The 15199-nt window shown below is 33.0% G+C and overlaps 1 protein-coding gene across 1 annotated transcript; it reads left to right on the top strand.

The window, feature by feature from the left end:
* The first annotated feature begins 8095 nt into the window (after positions 1-8095).
* LOC11425647 (epoxide hydrolase A) lies at positions 8096-10605 on the top strand. Its single transcript, XM_003626197.4, has 3 exons — positions 8096-8610; positions 9588-9832; positions 10163-10605. Exons 1-3 carry the CDS (start codon positions 8143-8145, stop codon positions 10407-10409), a joined length of 960 nt encoding a protein of 319 aa, XP_003626245.1. The 5' UTR covers positions 8096-8142; the 3' UTR covers positions 10410-10605.
* Positions 10606-15199: the final 4594 nt, after the last annotated feature.

The raw sequence follows: 15199 nt of genomic DNA, 5'->3' as shown, positions 1-15199 counted from the left end.
GCTTCACAAAAGTACGCTGTTATTTTCCAATATACTCAACCAAACACACATTTTGTGCTTCCTAAAAATCACAGCATACTATCATTGGAAATCAAGATGTTCTTATGCTTCACATAATATACATCATAGTCACCGCGCTCCGCCTTGGCGTTTGAAAAAACCTTTATATTTTATAGTGCTGTAGCCTGTAAGTAACGTACTTCCACATAAGTGTGTATATATGTATATTGTCTTCACATAACATGCAATATATATTTCAGTTTAAAGTTGGTCTCTAGAGTAAGTTAAAATAATGTAGTTATTATTTGGATTTTGGGTCTCCAAGATAACTTTATTTCTTTTTCTATTCTGCCATCGTCCTGGAGCTCCTTCAAGTGTAACCAACAAAACACATCACAACTAGAAACCTCTTATCCATCCATCATCGTCACTCTTTATATATTTTGATTTATTTCGGTCCTCTAACTAAAAATTGATTCATTTCAATCCCTTAAGTTTCTCACCGTTACATATTTTGATCCTTTTCGTTAAATTTAATTAAAAACCGTTAGTGTTCATCAATTTCTGGAAAATAGGAAGAACACCATCAACAAAACAAAACTCAAAATCCACCAGCAAGAACAAACAATAACAAAACCCATCATCAACAACAATCCAGCAATAACAACTTACAACAACAATCCAGAAACAACAACAAACAATAACAACAACAACCCAACAGCCACAACAACTAGAAAAATGAGTAGCAAAAACAACATATTAGGGTTTGTGAAAGTTAGAGGATCAGAAGAAGAAGTTTGGGAGAAATTGATATCTCAACCCAAATCGATTGAGAAATAGAGTTGAAGTTCTCTGAATTTCTTTGTACCATTTGATGAAACCGAAATTTGAATTTGAATTTCTTTGTACTCTGGATCTTAAAAATCTGTAAAATTCGAATTTGGGGGTGAACCGAAATTGGATGGAATGGAATTGGGGGTGAGTGAATTAGGGAAGGTAATAAAATAGAATTTGAGAGAGAGGCCATGGGAGAGGAGAGAGGGAGAGAAAGAATTTTATTAGTTTTTCCTGATTTTTTCTTCTTATGAGTTTTGTGTTGGATGTTTTTATGAAGGTAAATGAGGAAGATGATGAAGAAGTTGAATAAAGATGATGATCTAACAATCGCACGGGTCATACCACGTAAAAGTTAATCGAATCAATCGCAATAATGTAACCATACATAGCTGATAGAAGATCCTTCAGAAAGAAAAAAAAGTTGATAGAAGTTTTATATCGCACATAACAAAATGAAATGGTAGCATATATAACAAAAATGTTTGAACATTAACCATCAAAACAACATTTGAGGTCGTATCAGTGCTCTCTGGAAATTGCAACGTACAACTGACCATGCGAGAACACAAGACTCGGCAAATAAATTCCAACATTTTTAAATGATTTCCCTTGACTCTTGTTGATTGTCATGACAAATGAAACAGATATTGGAAATTGTCTTCTCTGAAATTTGAAAGGAATTTTAATATCAGACGGTTGAAGAGATAACCTGGGTATGAAAACTTTTTCGCCGATGTTACTTCCAGGTACAACCTTTGCTTCAAGTACAAATTTTTCCATTCTGGTTATGGTTAACCTTGTTCCATTGCATAATCCTAACTTTAGATCAATATTTCTCAAAAGCATAATTGGAACTCCAATCTTCAATCTTATCTTGTGATGTGGGAGTCCTGAAGCATTTATTGTGGTGAGAAATTCTGGAGTGTGGACATCATCAACAACATCACAATTTCCATTATGTGTCAATGGAGTAGCATAGCTCAAATATGTTTTCAGACAAAGCAATTAGAGAAATTCTGGAGTTTGGCACAATTTCCATTATGTGTCTATTGGTAATAATTACTATTCATTGCAGTCATAAAAGCAATTAGAGCAATAATAATTTATTAGCATAATGCTTGGTAATGCCCTATGACCCGTAATGCATAATTACTATTCAAAATCGACTTAACCTTGATACATGTTAATTTTTGAAATAAGTACGTCATAATTGCTTTTTAACAGGTAATAATTGATAGAATAATTAGTGCATATGGTTAAAAGCAATTCCTATACGAAAATATGCAACTTAAAAGTTTTGAATTGCCATTAACGACCTTTTTAAGCTATTATCTACGTTCTCAATTGCCATTAACAGTATGTCATAATTACTATTAAAAATCAAATCAACCTTGATACGTGTTTATTTTTTAAATAAGTACGTCATAATTACTTTTTAAGAGGTAATAATTGGTAGAGTAATTAGTGCATAATGCATAAAAACAATTTAAAGCATTTCCTATACGAAAATATGCCTTTTATAAAAGTTTTCAATTGCAATTAACGACATTTTCAAGCCATTAACTACGTTCTCAATTGCCATTAACAGTACGTCACAATTACTATTAAAAATCGAATCAACCTTGATACGTGTTTATTTTTGAAATAAGTACGTCATAATTGCTCTTTAACAGGTAATGATTGGTAGAGTAATTAGTGCATAATGCATAAAAGCAATTTAAATCAATTCCTATACGAAAATATGCAACTTAAAAGTTTTCAATTGCCATTAACGACGTTTTCAAGCCATTAACTACGTTCTCAATTGCCATTAACAGTACGTCATAATTACCATTAAAAATCGAATCAACCTTGATACGTTTATTTTTGAAATAAGTACGTCATAATTGCTTTTAATAGATAATAATTGGTAGAGTGATTAGTGCATAATGCATAAAAGCAATTCCTATACGAAAATATGCAACTTAAAAGTTTTCAATTGTCATTAACAACGTTTTCAAGCCATTAACTACGTTCTCAATTGCCATTAACATTGTGTCATTCGTTTTCAATTGCATTAAAAGTGTGTTATTCGTTTTTAATTAACATTAAGTAAGTTATAGGAGAGAAAATCTCGCATTTGAGAATATATTGATTTTAATAGGCCTTAATTGGTAGAGGAATTAGTGCATAATGCATAAAATCAATTAAAAGCAATTCCTACACGAAAATATGCACCTTGAAAGTTTTCAATTGCCATTAACTATGTTCTCAATTGCCATTAAAAATGTTCGTTTTCAATTGCATTAAAAATGTATTATTCGTTTTTAATTAACACTAAGTAGCATTATGCATAATTACTATTTGTTATATACCGTTAATGAGCAATAAGTTTCTATCATTCACAATCAAATATCATTAACAAATTTTATAAATATTTAAAATTTGAAATATTACATGGATGACAGTCAAATTTCTAAATCAATTTTATTGATGCAAAGCTGATAATAGTTGAAAATAAAAACTAAATTACTCTTTCTTTCAAAGAAGAACTCAAACTATTCTTTGCTAACTTAAACTATTATTAATAAAAAAAACTCCAGTCATGCGTTTATCAACGCTTGGATACGATAACATATTTTTTGTCCATGACGCACTTGCACTTGAAAATCAACACGTCTCCACTCTCAAAACCATTGGCAGCACAAAAACTCGTCCAACCTCTTCCGAACACAGCCATAGCTTCTGTTTGGTAAAAACAAGCTATAAGTTAGCTGATAGCTGATAAGTTAGCAGATAGCTGATGACTGATAGCTTATAGCTGAAAAGCTTGCTTATTAAAAATAATGTGTTTGGTAAAATTAGCTGTTGAAGTGACTGATAAGTATAAAATGACATAAAAGGACATGTTTTTTTTAATATACATATAGACACACACATGTTTTTGTATTGTATTTATTTTTTAATATTTTTAATTATAGTTAAATATATTTTTGGTCTCTATAAATATTCAAACTTTTGGTCTTAGTCTCCATAAAAAAATTCTTCGACCTTTAATCCTAAAAAAAAATTCACCGACAATTTTGATCTCTACTTTATGAATCCCAAAAATAAGAGAAAGATGGAAACAAAATGTGAGTTAAAATATATAAAATTTTACAACGTACAATAGACTTGTTATTTTTTGTGTGGTATACGGCAAGTTAGTTATAACAAAATATAAAGCATTTCCTTAATATATATATATATATATATATATATATATATATATATATATATATATAAAGTGCTCCTTAAAAAAAACAACGTGGCATTTTTTTTAAGGGAAAAAATGGGGCGGTTATAAAGATGAACATGGATAGTTGTTTAATTAAAAAAATAATTAATTCAAATTAATAGGGTTAAAGTTGGAAGAAAATATAAAAAGCTACCAGCTATAAGCTAAAAAGCTACTTGAAATAGCTTTTCAGAAAACGCTATAAGCTCATGAAAAAAGCTTGTTACCAAACACGCCACGTTTTCATCTAACGAGTTTATAAGCTAATCCAACAAGCTACAAGCTAGCTTTTTTGTGTTACCAAACACAGCCATAACCTAACTGATAGCTGAAAAGCTATCTTATAGCTGATGACTGATAGCTGGTAGCTTATAGCTGAAAAAGCTAGCTTATTAAAATTAAAGTGTTAGGAAAAGTTAGTTGTCGAAGTAGCTGATAAATATAAAATGACATAAAAGGACATATTTGTTAATTTATTTTTTATAAATTATACATGTAATTTTTTTTACTTAATGTATTTTTTAAATATTCAAATTTATTTGAAATTATTTTCATCTTTACACTAATAAATGTACTTTATAAATTCAATTGACATTTTTTATTCGACAAATTTTTATTTTTTGACAAATTTATTTAACTAAACTTGTTTCACTATTTATTTATTGTATATTTTATTTAACATTAAATGTTATATGAATTTGTCAAAAAAATATATTATATGAATTAAAAGCAAGGTCCTAAAATATAGAAAACTATATCATGTAGTGACTGGTAAGCTACGATGTTGGTTTCAGTGAGCCATAAAACGTGGGAACGTTGGAGGTTTTTTTTTTTTTTTTTTTAATTTTAAAATAATAAAATAAAATTAATAAGGTTAAAATTGGAAGAAATTATAAGAAGCTATAAACTATAAGTTCAAAAGCTACTTAAAATAGTTTTTCAAAAAATGCTATAAGCTCACAAGAAAAACTTGTTATCAAACACATCACAATGACTTTGTTTTATAAAAATTAGCTATAAGCTAGCTGATAACTGATAAGCTGCTGATAGCTGAAAAGCTAGCTGATTGCTGATAGCTTATAGCCGAAAAGCTCGCTAATTAAAAATAATGTGTTTAGTAAAATTGACCGATTAATATAAAATGACATAAAATGATATGTTTGTTTATTTATTTATTTTAATAAATTTTATACATAATTTTTCTTTTTCAATTCTTTTTTAAATATTTAAATTCATTTCAAATTAATTTCATCTCTAAAATGATAAATATGTTTTATGAATTCAATTAATATTTTGTATTTAACTAAAATGACTTCAGTATTTATTGTAGATTTTGTTTAAAATTATATATTATATTATATGAATTAAAAGCAACGTAAAAAAAAAAAGTGAACAAAGAAAATATAAAAAAAAAAAACTATAACATGAGTGGTACATATGGATAGTGCAAGGGGGTGGTTGCCCAAAATATAAGATTCTAAGAACGATATTTTGAACCATCTAAAAAAATAAATAAAAAATTCAAATAGATAGCAACATGAGACCGTATAAAAAATAAATAACCTAAGAACCATATTTCCAACCAAACAATAAATAAAAATTCAAATAAATCCCCATGAGCTTAGCTCAGTTGGTAGGGATATTGCATATTATATGCAGGAGCCTGAGTTCGAACCCCGAACACTCCACTTCTCCACAATTAAATTGTGTGAGCTCTAGCCATTAGACTACTTGACAAAAAAAAAAAAAAATCAAATAAAAAGCAATTTATAAGGCAACAATAAAAAACATTAACACAATGTGGGAAGTTTTTTTCAATAAAAATAAACTTAAAGGGTACAAATGGAAGAAAATGTTAAAAGCTATCAACTATAAGCTAAAAAACTACTTGAAATGGTTTCTAAAAAAAAAACTATAAGCTCGTGAGAAAAGTTTGTTACCATACACATCACGTTTTCATCCAACAAGCTTATAAGCTAATCCAACAAGCTATAAGCTAGCTTTTTTGTGTTACCAAACACAGCCATAAACCATGAATAAGTTTAATTTTGAATATATAAAAGAGACGAGTTAATATCTAAGTTTTTTCTTTCTTTCTAAAGATGTGGTATCTATATATGTTGTGTTCTTCAAACTAAATATTGAAATATTGTTATCGTGATTTTCTTGACTCTCAAATATTTTTAAAATAAGATCCTCTTTTATGTAAATTTTTTTATATCCAAAATATAAGCGTAACACTAATTCTCAATTTTTGTCTTTCTTAAGGAACTAATTCTCAATTTTTAAATTGTAGGAATGAGTTCTTCATGTTCTTAATAATTTTCTCAATATTTTTAAGTTTGATTTTATATCTTTCTTTCGTAACAAACAATTTATATATTCTTTCTCACGCCAATAATTTTTTTTTTTCACTTTATCTCTTTCATAATAAACAATTTTTTTCTCATCAAAATTCTTCTTCTAATTTGTACTGAATTTTTTTAACAATGTTACAATTTTATTTATATAATTTCTACTCTTCATAGACTCATTTTATAAGTAACAAAAGTTTTCTTTTTAAATAAAACAAAATTGAATTTTTCAAATAGATAGGATGAATTCATTATTATAGATAACAAAATTTTGTTTAAAATTCTCTCCAAAAAAAATATTGTTTTAAAAAAAATATACTAAACTTGAATTTTTCAACTAGATAGGACTAAGTAGTTTTACTGTAAAAACAATATGAATAATTGAGAGAAGATATAGTTGACAAATTATATCTAAAAAATCAAACTGAAACATAACACATAAATTAAAAAGAAAAACCGAAGAGCAACACATATTCAAACCCCCACCCTTCCATGAGGGGTGCTCTTAGCAATCGGGCAACAATTCAAGCCAACGAATTGTAACTGCCTCCATCATTGCCAATCTGGATCAAATGTATGTAGGTAAATAACCCCGTCATTTCTAACACTTAAAACAAGTTTACTGCACTGGATCAGTTTACTGATCATGTCGTATGAATAACAATGGTGAATTAAAGCTTTTCCCATCAAAGACAAAATAAAGAGTTACTTAGCCGGAGAAATAGACAAACAAGAGGAAACAAATGAAAATCGGTGCCAACAAAAATAAATGTTTCCAAGTGGGAATATATTGGTGATTAATAATTATCACCTATGAAGACACCTCTAGGACTAACCGCGTCGCGGTGTCCGACACTCCTCTAATACTTGTACGATACGTGCCAGACAACTACAATCGATATCCTAAATAAAGTTGTTTTTCCTTTAATTCGAGACTCCTAGAACCGGTGTCCGACACTCATACGAGCCATGTCGGGGCAACTTAGACAAATATCTGAAACAGTTTTTTTCTCTCTTGCTTACACAAATCATAGATACAAGAGCTACATATATTTTGAGGAATGTTGATCAATTAGGGGTTATAAACATTACAATTGATTATAACATTTTTAGCTTTTTTGACAGCAGGTGAATAAACAATGGTCAAATACTACGTTATCTTATTTTAGAACTTTTTCAAATGAAATAACTTCCTCAAGTTAGATGCTTATATATGTATTTTAATTTTTATCTTAAACCACCTATAAATAAATTAACATATATGTAGCAGTGTCAGTGTTCTATATTTTTTAAATTAGCGGTATCAAAGTGTCCGTGTCAGTGTCGTGTGAGGTGTACGTGTTGAGTTACATGCTTCATAGATTATCACCGACACTCTTTCAACAAAAAAAAAAAAGTTATTTGAACAACCAATTTGGTTGACAACTTTTGTGACAACCATAATTTATAAAGAAAAATTAGGTATTTACACGAAAACCAAAACAATAGAGAGATAAAGTAAAAAATAATGTGAGTATGAGTGAGAAAGTTGTGATGTTATATCATTTCTAAAAAAAAAATTATCACTGACATATTTTAATTTTATTATTATTAAGCCACCTGTTTATGTCGGTTCATTTGTCCGTTATAAAGTATCATCAACCGCATCAAAATATTGAAAATTTCTTCATAGTTGCTCTGAAGAAAAAAACAGAGATGGAAGGAATAGAACACAGAACAGTGGAGGTGAATGGAATCAAAATGCATATTGCTGAAAAAGGAAAAGAAGGACCTGTTGTCTTGTTCCTTCATGGCTTCCCAGAACTCTGGTATTCATGGCGCCACCAAATTGTAGCTCTTGGCTCCCTCGGTTACCGCGCCGTTGCTCCAGATCTGCGTGGCTATGGTGACACCGAGGCTCCATCTTCAATAAGCAGCTACACTGGTTTTCACATTGTAGGTGACCTTGTTGCACTTATAGATTTGCTTGGTGTTGACCAAGTGTTTCTTGTGGCTCATGATTGGGGTGCTATCATTGGTTGGTATCTTTGTATGTTTCGCCCTGAAAGAATCAAAGCTTATGTCTGTCTCAGTGTTCCACTACTCCGTAGAAACCCCAAAATCAAGACCGTTGATGCCATGCGTGCTGCTTATGGAGATGATTATTATATCTCTAGATTTCAGGTTCTTCTATTTCTTTACTACCACTTTTCTACCTTTCTCTCTGTATCCCCTAATTTACTTTAAGCAATCCATAATATTTTATGAGTCGAGTTTGTAAAAATGTCAAGAGTTACTAATTATAAAACATTAAAGATCACTTTTTTATTTTATTTTATATATATAGATGTAGGAGAGACTAGAGAATAATACTTTTGTTTGAGTGGTGTTTGATGTGGGCTATTGACATGATACTGATGTAGGATCAGTGGATTACTAAACGCCTGTTGGGATAGATTTAATTGAGAGGATTTACGGTTTGTGAGATTGTTTAATAGAATTTAGGAGGTTCTTTTGAGATTCTTATTTTCATAAGCTCTTCAAATGGCATCTGAAAATACCAAACTTATATAAAAACAGTTTGACTTTATTTTATCTTTTGCTATAAGCACTTGATTAAGGTATTTTTTAAGAACTCGAACTAGCCCACCGAAATTGACACAAGAATATCGAATCTCTCAGTTTGAGAGGAACACACTCCGGTCCCAAGACGACACCACCAGGCCAACCCAAGTGGGTTTAACACTTGATTGACTTGTTTATTTAAGGAGTCTAAATCAAAAGAGGAAACCTTATGGGTTGATCAGTTAATTCTAGAAGCAAGCATGACTCAGTTTAATATAGATTGACATGTTGTGCATTTTGTTAGGGAGTAATTTTGATTATTGAATATGTTAGGGTGAAGTTCTCTTATTTTGGGTCTGCATCAACTTTAGAATAGTATGACATCATAATGGTCATGAATGAAGAAATTAATCTGTTTTCCTTTCTTTTAGCTACATATCATTCCTAAAGTATGACCCTACTCAGATTGAATCGTATCGTGAAGCTACAATATAATATTTTGAAACAGAATTCTTTGTTTATGACTTTATGTAAAATGAAGTGGAAAGTTGCTGTATAGATCTGAATAACATAATTGCTTTTGGTCCGTATCACAGGAACCAGGCAAAATGGAAGCTGAGATGGCTGAAGTTGGCACTGCATATGTGATGAAAAATATCCTCACAACTCGCCAAACTGGTCCCCCAATATTTCCCAAGGGAGAGTATGGAACTGGATTCAACCCGGATACTCCTGACACCTTACCCTCTTGGCTTACAGAAGAAGACCTTGCTTATTTTGTCTCCAAATTTGAGAAAACAGGCTTCACTGGAGCATTGAACTACTATAGAAACTTTAACGTGTAATCCTTTGATTCTTTGTGCTACCTTTGGTTGTTTTCCACAAATATATGTTGACAATTCTTTTTGGTAAAATGTTTGAACAACATGACAATAATCTATGCAGCATTAACATTTCAGTTTGAAGACGTGCCCAGTGTTCGATACGTGTTGATATCCGACACCGACACATGTTATATTCAATCACTTCCTATTTTAAAACTGTTATTGGTATCTACTTGTCAATGTCGTGTCCAATGTTTTTGTTTAGTGTTGTTTTCGATGTATGTGTTAGTGTTTCATAAACAGAGATCCCAATTCTAATGAAAGATGCATTATTACTTGTATTGCAGAAATTGGGAGCTAATGGCACCATGGAATGGGGTGAAAATCAAGGTGCCTGTGAAATTCATTACAGGTGATTTGGATATGGTGTACACCTCACTAAACATGAAGGAGTATATCCATGGTGGGGGATTCAAGGAAGATGTTCCCAATCTGGAAGAAGTGATTATCCAAAAAGGAGTGGCGCACTTCAACAATCAAGAAGCAGCAGAGGAAATAAGTAATCACATTTATGAATTCATCAAGAAGTTCTGAGCTTATCTACAAATGAAATAATCTTGCTGCTATGTCTATTTCCGGGTTCTTAGTAGTTGCGTGTGTTGTATTTAGAACAATTGTTCTCCTGTAACCATTTAACTCTAAATACTGGATGTATCTTTCTGGTTCAAAATAGCTCTCCACAAGGGTCACTAATAATAACGTACCTAATAATACACAACATACATAATCCCGTTTTTTTTTTTTTTTGGTTACTACATAATCCCATTGTTGTAGCAAGTATTTTGAATTAAACGGGGTCAATGAAATTTGGTGCATCAACAATGCTCATAATAGTGACGTGTTTAACGGTGATTCTTCCATCTGAGTATATGAGACCGTAGCAGGCAGCAGAAATTGTAGCTATACTCGGTTTGAAAAATTGTAGTACCCGCCTGGTAACTATACTCACAGTTTGAAAGAGGAAAGAAAATTGTTTTTCTGACTAAAGGAAAGTTCATATTGACATAAGTAAAATACATAAATACATCCGATGTAGTTAACTACCGTTATTTAAACCGCCGGCAGTTGACTGCCGCTGGGGTCAGCGGTTGTTAACAACCGTTACGTTCTGTGAATAAACGAGAACAGAACCCTCATTTTTCCATTTTGCAGAAACACAAACACTAAAATTTCAACTTCCAAATTTCTCCAAACTTGTATTTCACGAATTTGCGCTAAATTTCATCAATTAATTCACAAGTAAGTTATTTCCTTCCTATTTAAATGCAATGTAGTTTGTTTAGGGTGTTAGTTTTCATAAATTTGAGCAAAATGTTAGTTTTAGATAGTTTTAAGTTAGGTTAGAAAATTGAAAATTAAGCATGATTTAGATGCTTTGATGGATTGTTTATGTTGTAATTGTTGTTTAGAGACAATGTAGGTACAATGTAGCCCTTTAGATGTTCAAATAACACTAATTATGCTCCTAATTTAGAATGCTCATAAGGTGTTTGATAAAATGCATAAGTGAGAAAATCTTACTTTTTTTGTGTAATTATTTTCAAATATCTTCAATTTTATAAAGTATATATGTTATAATTATTATAAGCTTGGATTTTTAAATTTTTTGGCAAGTTTGAAGAATGACATAATGTGGTATGTTATATAAATGTGGTATATTATAAGCTTGGATTCTAAGTGTGAATTTGTATTTTTTTTTTTTGAAGGAGTGTGGATTTGTATGAATGCTTAAGTTTCATTTTTTATATGTTACATGTTACTTGGTTGGATTTTTATGCTATGCTAAATGCCTTAAAAGTATATAGTTTTTAAGGAAATGCTTAAATACATTGTATTCTTAAATACATTGTCCACTTATTTGTGTTTTTTTAAATTTGTTTTGAACAGATATGGCTAGGGACGAGGATGAGCGGCAGCGGGTTATTAGAGAGGATAGGATGCGCAAAGGCAAAGCGGCGAGTACCGCTAGCGCTCAGAAGGAAAAGGTGGACCAAAATCCGTATGTCCCGAAGACTCGGAAGCGGAGGGACGCAAGGCCAGGTGTAGAGAGCTCACAGCCACATATGGATTACTCCTCCCAGGTGGTTGATCCGATATAGACGTATGAGTATTCGGAGGGATTTCAAGGATATGATCGGATGGAGGAGGATATAATGTTTTATCAGCCGGAGGACGAGGTAGAGGATGAGGAGGTGGCAGGTGATGCGGAGGTGCCAGAGGATTTTGTGGCGGATTATATGGAGGCAGAGAATGTTATTCCTGAGGGTGAACCTGAGCCTCAGACTCAGCGTAAGTGTTTTAATTATATAATATTATGTAGCGTAAGTGTTTTAGTTATTTAAAAGAATGTAGCGTTAGTGTTTTAATTATATAATATTATGTAGCGTAAGTGTTTTAATTATATAATATTATGTAGCGTAAGTGTTTTAATTATTTAAAAGAATGTAGCGTAAGTGTTTTAATTATATAAATTAGTGACGATGTCTTAATTAATTTGAATTTCAAATGTGGCATGATCAGACGGGCTACAAGTGTATAAATGCAGGGAAAAAGATGAAAGAGCTTGGTAAGCCGGAGGCGGGTTTGAGGTGGTTTTGGGAGCCTGTGGAGGGGTATGGCCTACATGATTTGATATACACGGGGTATTCTACCGTGACCCATGCCATGATACGTGCTATGTGCGAGAGGTGGCACACGGAGACCAATAGTTTTCATTTACCTGTGTGGGAGATGACGATCACTTTGGACGATGTGCATAATCTCCTACACATTCCTATTCACAGCCGCATGCTGGACCACGATGAGGCAATGAGTCAGGAGCGTGTGATTGATTTGATGACCAGGTTGTTGGGCATGTCAGATGTTGATGCTAGATCTGAGATTAGGACTGAGTCTGCTGGTCATATCAGTTATCCCACACTGAAGCGGGTTTATGAAGACCACCTGACAGAGGCTAGACGGCTGGACGACCCACAGACGAGGGAGGAGCTGCAGGAGAGAGCCAGGAGGAGACAGTGGTGTGTGAGGAGTTTTCTTCTATATCTCGTCGGTTGTGCGATGTTCACTAACAAAACGAACAGACACATCGACTTGATATATCTTGATTGTATGGCAGACTTGCAGGCGATTGGGAAGTGGTCATGGGGAGGGATGGCCTTAGCGTACCTGTTCGACTATGTGGATGATTCTGTTATTCTGAATAACAGAACGATGGCTGGGAGTACAACTCTTTTTATGGTAATAATTTAATATTTATCTTCATTTATTTATGAATTTATTTTATAATTTTTATTATCATGTTAGATTATTTTTTCCTAAGTTAGACTGCATTTCTTAATTAATTTTAATATTTATAATGTATTTTATTTATTTGTTGCACTGATAGATTTTGGAGCATTTGTTAGGTCCGTACCCAAGGAAGAAAAACAAGGAGTGGACGCCAGAGAGACCATACGCTGGGAGATGGCTTACTAGCAGATGATATACTGATGTGTACCATTATCGCTTACTGCTTGATCGCTTATAGGTGGATGACGTCAGATTTTCTACTTATGGTGATCACAGAGTCGTGCATCCATTTCAGCTTATTGTCACTTACTCGGGATGGCTGATGTGCGGGAAGGATATGGTGTACCGTCATTTACCTGAGCGGGTAAAGATGCAACTTTTCTATGTACAAGATGTTTCCAGACATCCGTCATCTGTCGCTCAGGTGCCTACGCATGATCTCACAACCGTGCTGCAAAACGCTCAGGCGTGGTTCTTTACTGCTTGGGGAGATGCGTGTGAGAGACCATGGCATCATGTGCCTGGCTACATGGTTTGGTATGCCAAAGTCTCTCACCCTCGTATTCTCCCACCTGATGAAGGATCTCCTCCCAGGCCGGCGAACGTGGAGCAGATCATAGAGGAGGAGCATGCCAGGGAGATGCCTGACACACTGACGATCATCCGGGATGTGGTGCATATAGTTGGCGATATTGTGGCTAGGCAAGCCGAGATGACTAAAGAGGAGATTGTCCAGTAGGTGATGCGGATAGCCGGTACTAGTCGCCCTGCCCTTACGTATCAGATTGCCAGGCGGCGCAGGGGGCCGAGGCATGCTAGGCAGCAGGGTTGATTATGATTAGGGTTTTTTTATGTACTTTTTTACTGTGACGTATAATTATGACATGTTCCTTACATTTTGGTATTTGTATGACATTTTCCGACATACCTTTCATATTAGTTCTTGCATTTTAATTTTATCTATTAAATATTATTTTGTACGTACGTTTTAATTTCCCGACATATCCTGGTTATTTGCTTTAATTTCCAATTGGATGCAAAAACAGGCCAAAGTTCCTAGAAAAACCAGTGCACTAGTGCAGAGTGCACTGGTGTGAACGGTAGTTAACTGCCGCCGTAACATTGAGCGGTTGTTAACGGCCGCTGGAGACATTTTAGTATTTTACTTGTGTCGATATGAAGTTTTCATTGTCAGGAAATCGCTCTTTGGGTCACCTTACTTCCTCATAGGCCCCTAAAAATTCTAAAATTGTCATTTATATAACGACCGGAAGTTATGATATGATATGATCAAAAGATATCTTTCGATTGCTAGGTATCGAAAGATACGTTTCAATCTGCTTCTGAATAATACCATAACATAAATCATGTTCTCACATACTTGACACTTGATTTAAAACATAAAAAAACTCAGTTTTTGACATCCAAACACTCCCCTAGTTTAACTTGAAGGAGTATATCCATTGAGGACGATTCAAGGAAGATGTGCTGAATTTGGAGGAAGTGATTGTTCAAAAAGGAGTTGCTCACTTCAACAATCAAGAAGCTGAAGAGGAAATCAGTAATTACATTTACGAATTCAATGAAGAAAGAGTATAATTAATCAATTGTACCTTAAAAATCAAAACGAAACATAACACATAAATCAAATATCAAACCACATCTAAAAAGAACAATCGAATGGAGCAACACATATTCAAACCCCCCACCCCTCCATGAGGGGTGCTCTCAGCAATCGGGCAACAATTCAAGCCAAGGAATCGTAACTGCCTCCATCATTGTCAATCCGGCTCGACAGTAACGGACGAGCAAAGAGTAAGAATGTCAGATATCGGCAACTTGCGCCACCCTCCATAAGAATACTTTATATTGTCTTCTAAATACGATCTATTCTAACTCTTGACCTCCTTTCTAACTTAAATACTAACTTATCTGTCAGAGTGTATGTAGATAAATCACCCTGTTGTTTCTAACACTTAAAAACAATAAGTTTACACTGAATGTCATTCTACTGATCATATCATATGAATGTCAAT

The sequence above is a fragment of the Medicago truncatula genome, chromosome 7 (assembly GCF_003473485.1).
Source record: "Medicago truncatula cultivar Jemalong A17 chromosome 7, MtrunA17r5.0-ANR, whole genome shotgun sequence".
Taxonomy (NCBI): Eukaryota; Viridiplantae; Streptophyta; class Magnoliopsida; order Fabales; family Fabaceae; genus Medicago; species Medicago truncatula.
This window is presented reverse-complemented; position numbering and strand designations above follow the sequence as displayed.